Raw genomic sequence first — 19,583 nt, 5'->3', positions numbered from 1 at the left:
GCAAGGGTTGGACTTGACTCTGGTGAAGCTTCTTGTGAATTTAACTGGACAAAGCCCAAATTGTGTTAAATTTGTGTCAAAAATAATCCACATTACGTAATAAAATGAGAGAGATAAGAGGAGAAGTGGGAAAGAAAACCCCTAAAAAACAGATGGATAATTACTTATTTTTACTACCCCAAATGGATCATTTTAACACGATTTTAACACAATTTGGGCTTTGTCATTTAATTTAATTAAACTCACCTAGAATGTGCATGCAGATCACAATACATGGCAACTATCCCCTCCTCCAGTAATTTCTTTATCATTGCCTGCAGCGAGTTTCAACATTTTAAAATCTTTAAACAGCTAGATAAATACTAGACTACAAACAAAGGACGTCCAAGATTTTCTTTTTAAGGGTGCATATTTAATTTTTTACCCTTTTATTATATCCCCCTTGGACTCTAGTACTTGTCCATATCATAAAATTTCTAAAAAATCAAACTTTTTCATAATTCGGATACCGTTATTCCGTGAAAAATATTATTCCTTTAACGTATTTGATGTTTTTTACGACCCCCACTAAATGACTAACTCTAATGCTCACAACTCTCTTGACTATGATATAGCACCACTATTGGTGTCTGTAATCCCCCCCTTCCATAAAGCTCATAGTTTTTTCGCTGTACCCCCTGTAACCCTGTCCACGCCACAGATCCGTACTATTTAATTATTTTAATAAAATTAAAAGTTAGTTGTAGTTATTTATCGCATCGTATCATAGAAAGCTTTCCGCGGATATTAAAATGAGAAATTATAAGATAAATACTAGTTTTGTTAGGCGAGGAGCCTAGCTAACATAACTGGTATTAATTTTACAATTTTAATATTCTTAGAAAATATGATGTAATACACGATTTTTCAGTATGGCTGAGAACCGTTCTAATCCAACGGATGGAAATTGAATTAATATCTAAAATTGTTGAATTCCTTTGTGTGATAAACTGGTGGGAAGTTATCCTGTACGTCAAACACAATTTCATATTTTCCTCCACAAATTAGGAGCGTAGCTGCTTCATATATTGTTAGGTTTGTCATTTCATATGTATGTAAATTATGGTCTGTTTTATTGTTAAAAACATTGAATTTGTTAGAAATTAAATGGCTGCACATTAGGATATATAAGTTGGAAAGAATTTTATGTTAGAGGGAGATTTGATATCTGCATCAAATTTTAAGGATTTTTTTTATAAAATTCATTTTTTGTATAATTATTTATCTAAAAGCGGAAATACAATTTAAGTTCATAAATTTTGACCAATAGGATAGGTGGATTGGAAACTACCTGCGCTCTAATTGGTTAAATGATGTGCGACACTTAAGCTTCTCGTATCAGAGCGAAGATAATTTTCAATCCACCAATCACAGATGTCAAAATTAATTAACTCTAATTGTATTTCCGCTTTTAGATAAAGAATTATACAAAAAACGAATTTTATAAAAAATCCTTAAAATTTGATGCAGATTTCAAATCTCCCTCTAACATTAAAATTCTTTCTAACTTATATATCTTACTGCACATATAAGACCGTTGGACTCTTTTCACATTTACTGCAAAAAATTAGAGTTCTAAAGGGATAAGACATTGGCCGTTAAATAGATGTACATCCAAATACACAAAACACAAAATTACAATTCTTGTAGATTACAATTAGTGGTTTAACGTTTGAACACTCAACTTAATGAACCAACCGATCAAATTAATGAAAGTCTCCAAAGTTGTAAAGTTACTCTTGTCCATTTTTTTACAAAAAAATTAAACTTCGCTACTTATGGATATCACCCCTTGTTGTTTAATTATATTTCAAATTTGAAACATTTACCTAATTAGATTTAAGTTAATAAAATAGTTATTTTGGATTTTCCCTAATATTTATCCTCTTTAAACTACGTATTTTTAAAGTACTAATAACAGTTTTAAAAGTTAATAATAGTATATCTATAATACAAAGTAGAACGATGTCTATCTGTCCGTCTGTCTGTCCCTTAAGATCTTGGTAACTACTGAACTGATCGAATTCTACTCTTCTTTTTTTTTGCTGAAGATTTCCTTGGTCCTTTATGTTTTGTAGAAGATTTCCTTGGTCCTTTAACGAATTTCGCCTTAATTTTTTTATCACCTCTTGGGGCAAAGCCCCTAGAGGCTAGAGGCGAAGCCGCTAGTATGAAAAAAAGTAAACTGTTATTATATCTACAATACAAATTAGAATGATGTCTGTCCGTCTGTCCCTTAAGATCTCGGTAACTACTGAACCGATCAGATTCCACTCTTCAGGGAATATACCAGCTGATCCTGTGGTGGTTTTAGGCTATTTTCTTGGAAGGTGGGGCACCCCCAACCCCCCAAAAAATTAAAATCCCCCCCTAAAAAAAAAAATAAATTTGTTCTCTGGGGAAACTACTTCACATAAATTGGCAGCACCCGAAAATTTAATTTTTAATTTTTTTATATTACCTCATGGGGCAAAGCCCCTAAAAGCTAGGCGAAGCCGCTAGTAAATAAAATATAAAGTAGCTAATAGTGCCTAATAAAAAAGGACGTCAAACAATACAAATGACCAATGATAGGCCAGTATACATTGTACTTGACCAATGGTAAAATGTATACTGGCCTTTTAAGCTGTAACTGCTTAATAAAATACGAATATACATACTAAACATCACGAAACCTTGTAGGCTAACTAAAGTACTTTTCCACTATGGCTTCGAAACCGATTAATATCCAATGAATTAGACCCAGAAAAATCATGTATCGTATCGTATTATATCCAGTTTTCTACGAATTTAAATATGTAGAATCATGATATTAAAACCAGTTTTGTTAGCCCATGCCTTCAGCATCTCGGGGCGAACAAAACTACTTTTAACCTTATAATTGTATATTTTAACATCCGCGGAAAGCTGTTTATAGTACGATGCGATATTAAATAACTATTAAGTTATACTTGTAACTGACGCATGGAAGTCCCCAGTTATAAAGTAGCTACGCTACAAAAAAAAATACCCCAAAAACTGTTTGTAATATTAATGAAGATTGTGTTTTTTTCCTTATTAACTACTTTATACTGTCGGTTCAAATCTCTACCAGTCAAATTACACCTGAAAAGAATGTAGCTGCTTATAGTGACAATTAAAAAATGACGTCATACCATACAAATGACCAATGATAGACAAATACACAGACTAAATTACCAATGGTAGGCATTTATACATTTTTTATTGACCAATGGTAGGCCAGTATGGCGTCATTTTTTATAGGCATTTTAAAAGGCTTTATAAAATATCAGGGAGGGCGGTGACATTAAAAAGTAAATCGTACTAGTACCCAAAAACTCTCTTTAAATCTTTGGGTACTTTTAAAAATCTTGATGGGTTGGTATTAACTAGATACACAAAATAACCCTTTTATAGATTATACTTATTAGTTGAAAGGTTTGGACACTTTACTTAATGAACCAACCAATCAATATTCAATAAAAGTGCTAAAAGTTATTAAGGCTATAAATAAGAAATTGGTCTTATAAAGAACATCCCAATGTCCCCTCCCTCAATAAACTACATACATAGAGATAATTTAATAGTAATTATTCAAAGACTTGAAATGGTGTAATTTTGTGTATTATCATTAGAGATGTAAATCAATTTATCAACCATTGTCTTATCCCTTTAAATCCCTGGTGCAACCAAATTGATATTCAATGACTTTTATATTTGAATAAAATCAGGGATCTAAAGGGATAAGACAAAGGCCGAGAAAGTAATGTATATTCCCTTTGATGATACACAAAATTATTCCTTCTTTAGATTAAGATTATTGGTTGAAACGTTTAAACACTTAAATTGCCAACCAATCAAAATTCACCCAAGTCTCCAAAGTTGTTAAGCCAACGAATACGAAAACGTTCTTATAAAACTTTGTAGACCAGTGTAATAAACAGCCTATTGTCCCCTCTCTCTCTTGAATAAAATACATAATTATTTTTCAAAATAGCTGTGTTAGCATTATTATGAAAACCATGTAGAAATTATTCAATTCAATTTTTGTAAGATCTAAAATTTTGAAATATCTGTTGTGAAATATTCAGTGTTTTAAAGGGATAAGACAATGGCCGATAAGTTTATGTGTATTCCCAATGAAAATACACAAAATTACTCATTTTGTAAACGTTTGGACACTCAACTTAATTATTTAACCAACCAAAATTCCATAAAAGTCCCCAAAATTGTTAATCCAACGAATAAGAAAACGTTATTATAAAACTTTGGGGACCATTTTAATATACAGATCAATGTCCCCTCCCTTCCTGGAAAAACTTTGGTCTAAACAGGGAAGGAGGGGACATTGAAGGGTAAATTATACTTTTCCCAAAAGTTCCATAAACACGATCTCTCATTCGCTGGCTTAAAAACTTTGGGTGTCAAAAGTGTTTTTAACATTGAAATTAAGTCAGGGGTAGCTATTCTAACAATCAATTTAAAAAAAAGAAATCTCGAAACCTTTTAAAGTTGAAGGATATTTTTTTTTCGTGTAATTAAAGAGGGGTGGGTAAGAAGGGGAAGGGGATTGTGGGGAAATTTTCCTTTAGAATTGTTTGTCAGAATCACATTCCCTTTTTCTGAATTTAGGTAACAATTGATGTACGGTACACGTATAATAAATAATGCTAACCGTATCAATTTCAGAAAAAGATATTTTTGACTTTTTATGAAAGTATACTTTTTCATTTTTGCGTTTAAAACAAAACGTTTTTATTGTATTTCTTTAAGATTTATTTATAAAAATTTTTTTTGACTTTTTATGAAAGTATATTTTTTTTATTTTTGCGTTTAAAACAAAACTTTTATTGATTATTGTATTTCTTTAAGATTTATTTATAAAAGATTTGAAAAATTTTTTTTTTTTTGCTCTTGTATGATATCAATAGCTTTTCTAAAAAAGAGAAAAAAGTAGGTTTAACTAGAAGAGGGAAGGGACAATGGACAATAAATGAATCTTCCCTCCAGAAACATAAAAGTTGTCGTTAATTATTGTTGCTGATATGAACCTCATTTATTGGTCAGTTTGTTTTTCCAGTAGGTAGGGAGGAGATGGCGTAAAAGGGTGGATTGAGGTATTACATTAGCAAGCTTGGAGTTTAACTTTAAAAAAGTACTTGAAAATCTGGTGCAACTGTGGTATTCGGCGACCCTGAGCCATGCTGTATGGCAACCCTGACCTCGATTCGGAGGAGGGCCGAGGGCCCTCCCCCGAGTAACGGGGGAATGGGTCCACCTGACCCCTCCCCATGCTTAAAATTGATTATAGATTTGACAGCCGCATTATGGCTAATCTGCATTGTTTGGTTCCCCACCCCTTTCCAGGGATGGGGGATAATTGTTGCCCATTTTGATTAATTCATGTATATTTATATTGCACTTTTGATTTAGAGTTAATTATTCCAATCTGTGTATTTATTGTTTGTTGTATCATAAATCAGTAACCTTTAGACTCTGAATAAAGTAACATCTGAATAGATTCTGTTTGTTATTTGGTGATAGCTAGAGAAGCCCAGCTTCTCTATAATTATACGTGTCCACGTCTGTTCGCACTGCCGTAATCATTTGAACTTGGGTAACGGCCATTAAACCGAGGCGGTTACCACACAACATCCAAGTAATAGTATATCGGTTCCACTAGAACTTAGAAAACTAGTTTTTGACTTTGTTAGATTGTTGTAATTAAAGGGTGTTAGTAGACAAAAAAACCAAAAAAACAGCATTTTACAATAATGTTAGCTACCAAAGACAAAAATTAGTTTTGGGGAAAGATTAATTAATATTCCATTTTCAATTTCCTCTTTTCATAACAAAAATACCATATCTATAAACGACCAAAATACTAGGGAGGGAGTTGATATTGGGCTGTTTAGTGCACTAGTCCCCAAAGTTTTCTTATTTGTTGGCTAAATAACTTTGGGGACTTTTATTTAATTTTTATTGGTTGGTTCTTTAAGTTTAGTCTCAACAACCAATCGTAATCTACAAAAAGGGATAATTTTTTGTATAATCATTGGGGATGTACAACAAATTATCGGCCATTGTCTTATTTATTCAGATCCATGCAATATTCAAATCCTAGACCAACACATACATACTGTAGCGTAGCTGCTGTATAAAAGTTACCTAGTATTTCCCACAATAACACCGTCAGGGTTCAGCATAGGCACTATTTTGAATATAAACTTGTTTCGCAGATTTTCCGCGGCTTGCGTTGTACCTAAACAGCATTTTGTATTACAGGTGCCTAAAGAAGGCTTTGAACCTGTGTGGCTCCTTTTCTATACAAACACCTGGGGTATTAGGTTAAGTAACACCTATCAGACAACCAACTCTTTGATTGCATGACCTTTGTCTGATCAGCCCTAACTGTGCATGGTCATGAGCTGCGCATGTTTTTTTTATGCCAAGGTTTTCCCCCTTCTCTAACTATTAATGTCACGGGTGCTGACTTAGTAGCAGTAGGAACCATTTTTAACGTCTTTAGTTAAGAAGCAGTGTTAGGCCGAGATTCGAACCTATCACATCCTAGTGTGCAGGAGTAGATGGATTTCCATAAAACTATTACCTGTGACGTGTTCTATTATTCCTCTCATAATCCAGGAGCTAGGAGATTCCCCGGGATGAACTCGACCAGTTAAAACTATTATATTTCTATTCTTTAGGTCTTCCTGCAAAAAAAAAGATTATATTAAAATACTTTGCCATAAAGGTTATGGGTTTGTTACAGTGAGAATATGGACAGCGTTGCCAGCTAAAGTTCTGCACAAAAAACACGTTGCTGACACACTCGGTTGCCAACTCTAACTTACCTCAGGTGCTGGGTTTGTAACAGTAAGAATATGGACAGCGTTGCCGGCTAAAGTTCTGCACAAAACTCGTTGCTGGCACACTAGTGACCGCTGCTCGTTGTTCTGCAGTTTTTTGGTTAATAACATAATCATATTTATTCTTTCTCTCAAACTGTTAGTTTATGCCTTCTAAACCCTATCCCTCTAAGTGTAATGCGAGCACAGAACCCCCTCTCACCTTCCTTTATCTGAAAAATGAATTGAATGTAAGGATTATAATTATGCACCTTGACATTATAGGTTTTACATCTAGCTAGTTAATATTAAGAATTTGTGTCCAGAATTTTATTTAATTTGCTTTAATTTTTTCTTTGTTTTAATTCAAGATATATTAAACCATTCCTGTATATTAACTAAATCTTCTATTAAATCAGAATATCTAAAAAAATAAGATAAAAATTATTATAAAAGTCCTTTTTCACATATGTTTTTAAAGCGAAGCTTTTCTATAATTAGGGTTGATCCGTCCGTACGTCCGTCCGAGATAGATTTACTTTTATTCGTTAATTTAGGCATGTTAGAATTGTCCTATCGATTTCAAACTTTGAATGATGATTCATGTAGTAGTTAGGTACGATTTAGAAAGCGTAGCAACTCTATAATCATTACCAGAATGTCCGTACGGCCATTTTAAAAATATTTATTTTCTTTTTTAACAACAAATGATTATGTGATCTAATTATCCGTTTAATCTGATTTTTGGTATACTGATTCCTGGAACAACAAAGTACAATATTATAAGAAAAGCAACTCTATAATCAAGTCCTAAAAATGTAAGTATGTCCATAAACATTATTTTGTACAAGCAGTTTTTTAACAAATTTACCAGGGATCGGAAGCCTCACGTAAGCCGCGTGTAAGCCTCAGTGAAATCGTGATTTTATCACCATAAAATTCAGCTGGATGTATAAAACGGCTCTTTAGCAGACAATCCTTCTTTCTTAAATTTTTTTTTCTGCTCACAAGCAGGTTTAAAACTGAGGCTTATGCGCGGCTTACGTTAGGCTTCCGATCCCTGAAATTTACTTACAATTTTGCTTCGAATCTTATATATTTATATTCTGATTATTCAGTTCTGACACTATACAAGTGTTAATGTCTGTTTGTCATACCATTTCAGTGCTTCGCTTTTATGGATGTTGTCATCCTTGTTAAATTGTGTTTGGTCATATAATTGTTTATTATACACTATCTGTTTATTATATTTGATCGTAAAAGTTATCGTTGGAATCAAAGGAGTCTAGAGGGGGGGGGGGGGGGCATAATGGGTAAACACCTCCTCCCTTTTGAATCCGAATATAGCTATTATAATATTCACTGTATTAGGACCGGTTCTTTGCCATACTGAAAAATCATCTTTAGCATCATATTACAAACAATTATCCACGAATAATAGAATAAAATCATAAAATTAATGATATCTCATTTTAATACCCGCGGAAAGCTGTCTGCAATACTCATCTCTATTTAGTTAAAGATTTGTCCATGACATAGAGTTGCTACCCTTTCTTTAAATATAAAAATATCTATTCATAGATTATTTGATTATGTTCATGTCGTCATAGATTTAGTATTTTTAGAAAGAAAAACTTTTATAATGAGCTCAAGGACGTGTTAAGGATTTTTGAAAGAGGGAAAAAAGAACACATTTAAATGTGAATAAGTTTTTGGTTCTAAACTTGGTTGAATAAACATAATATATAATTATCTAGATGGCCCCGTTTTTGTCAAACTTAAAAAGAGATATTTAACATACAAAAAACCTTTGTGTATATTTTGTTATATAATAGATACAGGCGACGAAAATTTGATAAAATATTTCGACGATTTAAGCTACACGCTTTTCCTCAACAGTTTAGCGGATTTAAAACCAACACGCATCAAGCGGTCAATGGATCCTATAAATATACACGTTTGCTGAATCAAAACTGGTTTCACCTAAATTGTATCTGCTCCTTCTTCGTGTCTATAGTATTTCAAAGATTTTTAATAAAAATATGTGATTATTTGACTTTAAAATAACCTTTAATCAAAAATCAGTTTATAGTTTAAAGCTTGTAAATATAATTTTGTCATATTTGTTGAGGCTTTAAAACAATATTTTTATAGACAATTCAACACTTTACATTTAGGATGTATAACAGTGGTTATTTTATGCATTATTAGTGATATAAAAAGTCATATAAAAAGCACTAATCCTAATTGATTATATACTTAGCCGTTTATTACACAAAAGTCTATCTTTTCTGTTCTAAACCATTTTAAATTTTATATGGATAAAATTTTGATATAATGAAACAGTAAGTAGGTTAATATATGACACGAAAGGTTCATTTAAAAACATTACTTTAAAAGATATACTTGAATACACTTCATTTACCATTTTATATTTACTTAATAGTTACTAGGTAAAGTAAATGTTTTTTAATTTTAATTGCATTAAAGTTGACAAAAATTTGATAATGATCATCTGATATGTTTTGTATGTAAACAGTATGTATTTTATCTGTAGCTTAAGATTTCGATAGCTGATTTAGTTCTACACTCTAGGAAAGCTTCACGTACATAGGACCCAGGATGGGTTCAGGCTATTTGATTTTTAGATTTAAGTCTCTGGATGATTTTATGCCTTACCCCTTAGAAAACAGACCAACTAGATGCTAGGGGCACAATCGCTATTTTTGTTATATAGAGATATATATAGTATATTTTAATTTAACATCAAATTAATGTCTGGTGTATTAAAGATTATTTAGCAATTGAAAATTTTTTTATTTAATTTTGTATCTTATTTAAGACAGGGCAAAACCTTTTTCAAATGTGATCATAATCTACATAGATCAAAGATTTTGGTCGTTGTAGATCTATAATTATAATTTAAAAAACAATACTTTTTCTGATGCTTGATTTTAATAGTAAAGCTTTTCTTTATTAAGGGTTGGTCTGTCTGTCCATAACGGATAGCTCTTATCATTAATTTAGGCCTTTTATAATTGTCCTATTGATTTCATACTTGGCATGGTTATTCCTTTAGTAGTAAGGTACGATTAAGAAAGCATAGCAATTCTACAAAAAAGTTTTAAACCTTTTTGTAATAAATACTACAACAAGGTACAACGTTATAAACGAGGCACATTTATAATAAAGTCCTAAAAATGTAGGAATGTCCTTAAACAGTATGTTGTATTTTGCAACAAATTTACGTAATAGTAAAACTATTTAATGTAAAATGAACTATTCAGTTTTTAACTAATTAGACTATACTTATTAATAACTTTCCTTTGATATAATCAATTAAATGCCTAATTTCTTCAACAATCTATTGTTTATGTGTTTGATAACTTATACTATTGTGTCTTTCATACAAAATTCGAGTGTTAAATTGCTTATTGTTTCTATATAAACAAGGATGAAAACATCCATAAAACCAAGCTATGAAACCGTAGGACAAACGAACATTATTAATTGTAAAGTTTCAGAACTGAATAATCAGAATATAAATTTATTGAAGTCTAAACAAAATTATGAGTAAATTTTTTAAAAACTGTTTAATTACAAGTTAATGTTTAAGGACATAATTACATTTTTAGGACTTGATAAAAAGATGCATCGCTTATAACAATGTACTTTGTTGTCCTAGGAATCAGTATTCTAAAATTCAGTTCAATCGTATAATTTTATCACATAAGAATATGTTGTTTTAAAATTTTTAAAAATCAACAGTTTAAATTGGGCGTTCGGAAATTCTGGTAACGATTTTAGAGTAGCTACACTTTCTAAGTCGTATCTAAACACTACAGGAATAACCTTGCAAAGTTTGAAATCGATAGGAAAATTCTAAATTAACAGAAAAAAGCTAACCGTTCCACTAAAAAAGCTAACATTTCCACCTTCAAATCTAACTTTTACTGACGGACGTACGGACGGACCATAATTATAGAAAAGCTTCGTTTTTAATAACAGTAAATATGTTGTAATGCAATTCTGACAGTATTTTTAAAAGCGAAGCTTTTCTATAATTAGGGTATGTCCGTCCTTATGTCCTTCACAAACGGATAGCTTTTTTCGTTAATTTAGGCATGTTAGAGATGTCATATCGATTTCAAACTTTGCATGGTGATTCCTTTAGTAATTAGGTACGATTTATAAAGCATAGCAACTCTATAATCATTACAAGAATGTCCGTACATCCATTTTAAACATATTGATTTTTTTTACTTTTTTAACAACAAATTTTTATGTGATCTAATCTTCCGATTGATCTGATTTTTGGTATGCTGATTCCTGGGACAACAAAGTATAATGTTATAAGCGAAGCAACTATATTATCAAGTCATAAAAATGTAAGTATGTCCATAAACATTATCCTGAATCAAGCAGTTTTCAACCAATTTACTTACAATTTTGCTTCAACTCTTATACATTTATATTCTGATTATTCAGTTCTGACACTATATAAGTGTTAATGTCCGTTTGTCCTACCGTTTCAGTGCTTCGTTTTTATGGATGTTGTCATACTTGTTTTGTCTCTATCTTAAGATTTCGATAACTGTTAACATAATGATAATTTGAATGTAATGAATAAGATATGCTAATTTGAATGTAAATTTTTATGTGTATGGATACCATAAAATCAGGAAAAAGATAAAAACTGATTACTTGGGCTTGTATGAAGAATCTGGTTCAGTATCTTGAGTTGAAAAGGTCTGTTTGGTATGCATTTTGCATATGAGTTATGGCCAAGTACATGACAAGAACATATAAAATAATAACAACTTCCTTTTCTTTTTTAGTAGCAAAGCAACTCTATAATTTGAAATGCCCGTTCTTTCGTCTTTCCATCCGTCTGAGACAAAGTGGGGGATAAATGATTTTTTCGGCTCCTGAAATTTTTACTAAAGATTCTTATAACATATGCCCATCTAATCTACACATTGTTTTGTCCATCTGTTTTTTATTTGGGGTGCTAGATCGATTCCTAGATTTTCATGTTTTCGTGATTTTCTCAACTGATTTTAACAGCACAAATATATAGTAATGAATTTTTTGAAATATTTTTAAACTTCTTTAATTGAAATCGAATCTAGAGGGGGTACAAACCCCCTTTTTTTTATAAATCTTTTCTAAAAATGTAATGAGATATATATGTAATGATGCAAAGAAGAAATAAGTTTAATCAAACTTTCTTAAACTTAAAAAGTCCTAATTTTAGAATGTCTACTTTTCGAATAGTACGAATTCATATTTTTGAAATCATAAATCTAAATTTTTAAAAAATGTTTTATGTATTTTATAGTATTTATAGACAGCTTTCCGCGGAGAATAAAATAGAAAAATAAAATTAAAATCTTAAAGTTTATGTAAAGATTTTTTAATTTTTAAAAAAATCAAGGAAATATCCAAATGTCTATAAGTATCATCGTACCAAGTCAAAATATCCTAACTAAAAGTTAAATTTTTAGTGACACCCGTTCATAAGAAAACAAGGATGACAACATCCATAAAATCAAAGCTCAAAAATGGAAGGACAAACGAACATTAACACTAGTAGAAAGTCAGAACTGAATAAACTGAATATTAATGTATAAGCTTATGTGTACAAAATTGCAAGTAAATTTGTTGCAAAACTGATTAAATGCATGATACTGTTTAAAGACATACTGACGTTTTTAGGACTTGATTTTAGAGTGCTTCGCTTATAACATTGTACCTTGTTATCCTAGGAATCAGTGTTCCAATCGGATAATAAGTTTCGCTCTTAAAAATATTTGTAAAAAACAGTAAAAAATCGTGACTCAATAATACCTACAGACATTATTTATAGATCGCCCGCACAACTAAAAAGAAATGTCATTTTAAAATGAATTTAGAATTGTTTGTTTTAATGAAATTAGTTTTTGTATTTTTTCTACTGAAAAGTCTATAATTAATATTTGATGTCCTACTTTGGTTATTACTCGGATAACTATAAATTAACAGTAGGAAGGATGGAATAGTTATTTATCGCATCGTATTATTTACAGCTTCCACAGATATAAAACTGATTTTAATCTTATGATTGTACATTTTCATTTGTGTAGAAAACTAGATGTCTATACATAATTTTTCAGTATGGCTTTGAAACCGATTAATATCCACTAGACTTGAGCCGGTTCTCAGCAATAATGAAAAATCAAGTATAGCATACTTTTATACAAATATTAAAATAAAGTTATGATGGCCCGGGCCTTTATCGGAGTACATGCAAATCTGGTGCTACATCCAAGTAAAAAAAATATCGGAAATATTTAACAATTTATGTAGGTTTGAATTTAACATAGCATTTAATAGAATACTATATTTTGATGTGTCTAATCATCTAATGTAAGCAAGGATTTACAGGGATAAGACAAAGGCCGATAAATTGACAATCAAAAAATTACCCCTTCTGAAGATTAAAATTATTGGTTGAAACATTTAAACACTAAACTTAATTACCCAACAAATAAAAATAAGTCCCTGAAGTTGTTGAGCCAACGAATAAGAAAACTTTGGGAACTTGTGTATTAAACAGCCCATTGTACCCTCTCTCTCACTGAATATTAGGTTATTAATTAATCCTATAGAAAAACATTTGAAACTTCAGGCATTGGTTTTCAACCTCCCAACTGATTAATGCAACCAATATTTTCAGTTTTTATGCTGTTTGTGTAATAACCTTAACCTTATTTACTTTTTACACTTATAAATTAGAAAAAGAGGGTAATATCTGTCGATAGTAGCGCAGCAATAACAAGCTAATAAAAAAAACCACAGCAATGGGCATTGATGTTTTTCTCTCAAAGAAGTGAGAACATATGTACATTGTACAACCTATGAAACCTTTTGAATTTTATTAAAACCAAAATCCAAGACAAACCAATTTTGAATCCTCGTCCTATTATATAAAGTGATAAGGTTTTTTAAACTGATTGAGTTGCCCTTTAAAGGAAAGCTTCCCTTGGGTCCAAGGATGGATTTAGGCTATTCTATTATTATTTTTAAGACTTGGGTTTATTTTTGGCCATTTTCTGCCTACTTCTACCCCTCTAAATACATAGCCACTAGAAGCTAGTGGTTCAGTCGCTAGTTAGGGAAAAAAGTAACTTCACTAGTTAGAAAATAGAGGGGACAAGCAGAAAAAGGCACAGAATTGGAGTAACGAAATTAAAAATCGCAATGCAAAAAGAAGGATTAAATTGTTTTAAACTTTAATTCTAAAATGATGTCAATAAAATTGTATACAGTTAAAAAGATACTTTTACAAGTTGGTTTTCTGACGTCATAGATACACAAAACACTTAATACGTATATCATCAAAGTAAATTTAAGATATCATTCAATGAAAAAACTTTGTTGATTCAGATCTTTATATTTATTTTCAAGCGAAATCCTTATATAACAGTAACAGGATGTCTATCTGTGTGTCTGTACCAAAGGCTCTTGATAACAGCTGGACCGAAATGGTATATACCTATTTTTAGGGAGAGTAACACCACCCTCTCATGAGAAATGGAAAATGGGAGGTCGAATTAAACCATCTCCCACCCACCTCAAGTGCCCCTAGAGGCCTCTATGGGCGTAGACACTAGTATTATATTTTTAATAAATTTGTTACTTTACCTGTATGGAAAACAATGGGCTATGTAGCATGTATCTTTAACATGTGGAAATGAAATAGTGAATGTGAGTGTGTAGGTAGTTGGGTCATCATCATCTTCCCCAGAGGCCTCATTTCTAAAAAAATTTAACATTCAGACCTTTTTAAGAGTTGCTGCAATTGTAAGAGAACAAGAATGACAACATCCATGAAAGCGAAGCTCTTAAATCAAAAGGAAGGATAAACGAACAATAACTCTTGTATAGTGTCAGAACTAAATAAGCAGAATATTAATGCATAAGTCGAAACTATATTTTAAGTATATTATACTTTTTAAGGACATACTTACATTTTTTCGGCTTGATAATTATAACCTGTTTAATTTAACGAGAAGAGCTAACCATAGTTACAGAAAAGACCGCTTTAAAAAAGAGAAAATGAATCGAATGTATGTTGAAAAAATAGTTTCCAATTTAGATCATTTAACTTCAATTTAACATCAATTGGTCGGATTAAAATCCTATCAAATTTAGTTTTTATTGAATTTTGATTCGTTGGTTCATTTAGTTGATTGTACAAACGTTTCAACCACTAAGTGGGATCAACAGAAGGGGTAATTTTGTGTATAATCAATGGGAATGTATATCAGTATATCGGCCATTGTCTTATCCCTCTAGATCCCTGAATAAACTACCTGTAGTATCGTATAGAATCTCCCACCCTGGTCCAGCTGACAAAATGACGGTTAGCCTCTATCTTTGAGTACAGGACAGGCTTCATACCACAAGTGTAGAGGGAGTCGGGCTTTGTAAAGTTTACAATTGAGAACCGATATTTTATATCTGTTTTCATATTCTGAAATAAAATTATATAACAGTAATTTATCGCATTGTATCATAGACAGCTTTCCGCGGATATCAAAATGAAACATTAAAGGATTAAAATAAGTCTTCTAAGGGCCGAAGTAAAGGGCTAATAAACGGGTGTTAACTTTAAGATCAATTAAATTTTTCGTGGAAAAATGTATGTAACACGATGCTCTACATAATTTTTCCGTATGTATTATAACCGGTCCTAATCCAGCGGATATTAATCAGTTTCGAGGACATACTGGAAATAAAAAAAATCAAGTTTTATAATAAAAAAGGACGATTATATCCTATAGTAAAAACAAATAAAGTAAAGAAAAAAAGATTACCAGGGACTTTCCTAATTAAAATGTTTGCTTTCACTGAAACCTAAAAATGTACAACCAAGCCTACTAAACCCTGCGGGTCTTTAAACTTAATTGTTTTAAAGACCTAATTTCGTATTTTAAATAAATTTATAAACATAAAGCACCACCAATTTGAAAAAAAAATTAGATTATAATTATTAGTGGGAAAGTTTAAACACTGCTAGTTTGTACAAACCAATCAGTAAAAGTGCCTAAAGTTTTTCATTTTTCACATAACTTTGTGTACCTGCCTGTGTAATTCACTAGGGATCTAAAGGGATAGACAAAGTCCTATTATTGATGTACATCCCCAGGAATAAAACACCAAATTACCCCTTCAATTTAAGATTACAATTAGTGGTTGAAACGTTTGACTCTTAACTGAATGAACCAACCAATCCAAAATGATTATAGCCCCCAAAGTTGTTAAACCAACGAATAAGAAAACATAATTATAAAACTTTGGGGACTAGTGTAATAAACAGACTAATGTTCCCTCCCACCCTGTTAATTTACTGGCCAATGTCGTCTTCCTCCCGACAATCACAATTTATATAGGGGACAAATTATTTGAAGCGCAACTACTCTACATATATGTATTTAAAAAGGTACCTGAACTTGAAAGTAAAACCATTGGCAGTGGCGAGATGTGTAATAATCATTCCTGAAACAAAATTATTTATTTTGTAAAAAAATTTAGGTTTAAAAAAAATAAAAGAAGTATTTTACAAGTTCCAATTAATTATTTACTTTTAATTTACAGGTTCGCAATTTCTATCTTTATGCCTACAAGGCATGTTAAAATTGTCCTTGTCGATTTTAAACTTTGCATGGTGATTCCTCTAAGAGTTAGGTACAATTTAGAAAGTGTAGTAACTCTATAATCGTTACCAGAAAGTTCGTACATACGCTATTTTTTAACTTTTTAAAGTCTTAATTTAGAGATTTGCTTTTATGCATGTTTTCATCCTTGAAAGCCGGTTTACTATCACCTTAGATAAATAGAATTAACAGGGATCTAAATTCTAAAGGGATATGACAATTGCCGATAAATTGATGTACATTCCTAAAGATGATACACTAATTTATACCTTTTGTACGTTACAATGAATGGCTAAAACGTTTAGACACAATCAACACAATAAACCAAAAAAACATAATTCAATAAAAGTATAAACCAAAGGTGTTAAGGAATAAGAAAACATTATTATAAAACTTTGGGGACTAGTCACTTCCCTCTCTGAGAATTAATCATTTTGTTTCCTTTATTCTGTGAAAATGACGCCCCCTCCATTATTTTTCAACATTGACATTTGATGAACTGAAAATAGTTGCCGAATGTGTACGCAGTTTCCTGAGTGTTTCCTCATCCTAGCTCAATATTTACTACTAGCTAAAAAAGCTTCAAACTTAAAAAAAAATCAAAATTTTAAAAATTCAAATGTATAATGTATAAATCGTTTATAATTCAAATTTAGATTTTTTTAAGGGAAGTTTGAAGATTTGTAGCTAGTAGTAAATATTGAGCTAGGATGAGGAAACACCCAGGAAACTGCGTACACATTCGGCAACTATTTTCAGTTCACCTGACATTTTGTATAGTTGCGTTGCATCTCTACAATTATATCTGTCAAATCTGATAGAATAGATTTATTATTACTTGGATCTTACACCCAATTATCATGTACTCTAATAAAGTGAATCTTGTAGCGGGCTAAAAAACGATTTTCCCATCCCCCACTTTACCCTAACCCCTTCACTTGAACGAACGGACCTATAAGTGCCAGGGGAAATAACAACCTAAATTGACGACAACTTTTCCCTTGTCATAATATCCACGTAAATATATTCTACATTCATTATTGTTAGTTTGTATCCATCTTCTGTATCAATGGTTTATGTCGACATATATAACATTGTATGTCTTCGTAACCGATTAATATCCGCTGGATGAGAACCGGTTCTGAGTCAAACTAAACAAGCATGTATCGTATCATATTTCAGACAAATAATCCATTTTTTAGCATGGGACTTCGGGCCCTCGGGGCTAACAAAACTAGTTTTTATCATATATTTTTTTTATCCGCGGAAAGCTTTCTATAACACGATGAAATAAATAACTATTATTTTCTCTTTCAATTGTGGAAAATTTCTTCCTTGTTTCTCGTTAAAATCCTTTTCTTTTATAAACTTGCATTTTAAGAAAGTAAAATTGCACTTGAAACTGCATTTATTTCAGTGATCTTGGGGGATAAGACAATTGATAATAAAATTATAAAGACTCATAATTGTGATAATAAATAATTAAAATTATTTGTAGAAAAGTTAGGAAACTGCTAGTTTGTAACAACCAATCACGATTTTTAAAAATCTGCGGAGCCTGTTTGTAAGATTGGAAAAGAGAGACAGACAGAGACAGACAGAGACAGACAGAGACAGACAGAGACAGACAGAGACAGACAGAGACAGACAGAGACAGACAGAGACAGACAGAGACAGACAGAGACAGACAGAGACAGACAGAGACAGACAGAGACAGACAGAGACAGACAGAGACAGACAGAGACAGACAGAGTTAGACAGAGCTAGACAGAGCTAGACAGAGACAGACAGAGACAGACAGAGACAGACAGAGACAGACAGAGACAGACAGAGACAGACAGAGACAGATACAGACAGACATAGACAGAAAAAGACAGAAAGAGACAGACAAAAAGAAAATGAGAGAGAGAAAGAGGCAGGGAGGAGTTAGAGACAGAGAGACAGAAAAAAAGAGAGACAAAAAGAAAATGAGAGAGAGAAAGAGAAAGAGGCAGTTAGAGAGTTAGAGACAGAGAGACAGAAAAAAGGAGAGAGAAAAAAAAAGAGAAAGAGAAAGAGGCAGTTAGAGAGTTAGAGACAGAGAGACAGAAAAAAGGAGAGAGAAAAAAAAAGAGAGAGAGAGAGAGAAAGAAAGAAAGAGAAAATGAGAGAAAGAAAGAGAGAGAAATAATCAAATGTCACAATTTTGTCATAATTTGAACAAATATTTTTTAAGAATAAATAGTTATACCTCGATCAAAAAAGTTGTTTTTCTTTAACTTTCCTTTAACATAAAAGTCAATTTCTGTCTACATACTTTTAGTTTTAGTTCATTTTTTCCTTGTTTTTACTTTTATTATTGTACGGGAATAGTCCCTTTCGTATCATTCGTCGTATTTTTAAAATGGCTTTTTATAGGTTATTTTAGGTTAGGTTAGGTTATATTGGGTTAGGTGATTGCCCCCACAGAGTTAGGTAATTGGCCCCGCAGGGTTAGAGCCCCCCGGAGGGGCTAGAAATAGGAGAAAAGCTACTGTGAAAAATACGAATAATCGCCCCATAAGGTGCGATGTTACGAAAGGGACTATACCCAAAGGTACAAACCTTTTGGGATAAAAATGATAAACTAAACCTGTAAAAAAAATTGTGTAGTTATTTTATCAATATAATCATAATTTAATATGACTATAATTATGTTCGCATTGAACACTTTATTCAATGTAAAAAACTAGTATTAGTTTTATTATTTTGATTATTTTTTTTTCAAAATTATTTGTAGTAACGGTTCTAATTCCAGCGGATACTAATCGGTTTGGAAAATATTGTATTTACCTAAGATGTAGTTCGTAATAAGTATCTGTAATTTTGACAGCTCGTTCTAAGTTTCCAGATTCAAACCTTAAATAAACAAGGATAATCATGTCTATTGCAAATATCCATAAGTAGCGAAGCACAAAAGTCATTGATATACAAATGGACAAAGAGAGTTATAGAGCATAATTTAAGTAGTGAGAAA

At 31.5% G+C, this 19,583-nt stretch overlaps 1 protein-coding gene across 2 annotated transcripts in view; it reads right to left on the bottom strand.

Annotated features, from left to right (window-relative positions):
* Positions 1-19,583, bottom strand: part of LOC145330108 (cytosolic carboxypeptidase 2-like) — a 119,887-nt gene that overhangs the window by 44,565 nt on the left and 55,739 nt on the right. For both annotated transcript variants that reach the window (XM_080174696.1, XM_080174697.1), the window contains exons 7-17: positions 19,400-19,465; positions 16,379-16,430; positions 15,245-15,405; positions 14,574-14,687; positions 7,278-7,311; positions 6,894-6,998; positions 6,650-6,752; positions 6,208-6,301; positions 3,095-3,144; positions 978-1,007; positions 247-316 (exon numbers count right to left, since the gene is read on the bottom strand). In XM_080174696.1, coding sequence (XP_080030822.1) covers positions 247-316; positions 978-1,007; positions 3,095-3,144; positions 6,208-6,301; positions 6,650-6,752; positions 6,894-6,998; positions 7,278-7,311; positions 14,574-14,687; positions 15,245-15,405; positions 16,379-16,430; positions 19,400-19,465 — 879 coding nt within the window. The remainder of the gene's footprint in view (positions 1-246; positions 317-977; positions 1,008-3,094; positions 3,145-6,207; positions 6,302-6,649; positions 6,753-6,893; positions 6,999-7,277; positions 7,312-14,573; positions 14,688-15,244; positions 15,406-16,378; positions 16,431-19,399; positions 19,466-19,583) is intronic.

Source organism: Acartia tonsa, chromosome 10 (assembly GCF_053477335.1).
Source record: "Acartia tonsa isolate MP-2025a chromosome 10, ASM5347733v1, whole genome shotgun sequence".
Classification (NCBI taxonomy): domain Eukaryota; kingdom Metazoa; phylum Arthropoda; class Copepoda; order Calanoida; family Acartiidae; genus Acartia; species Acartia tonsa.
The sequence above is the reverse complement of the archived record's forward strand: the minus strand, read 5'-3'. Positions and strand labels throughout refer to the sequence as shown.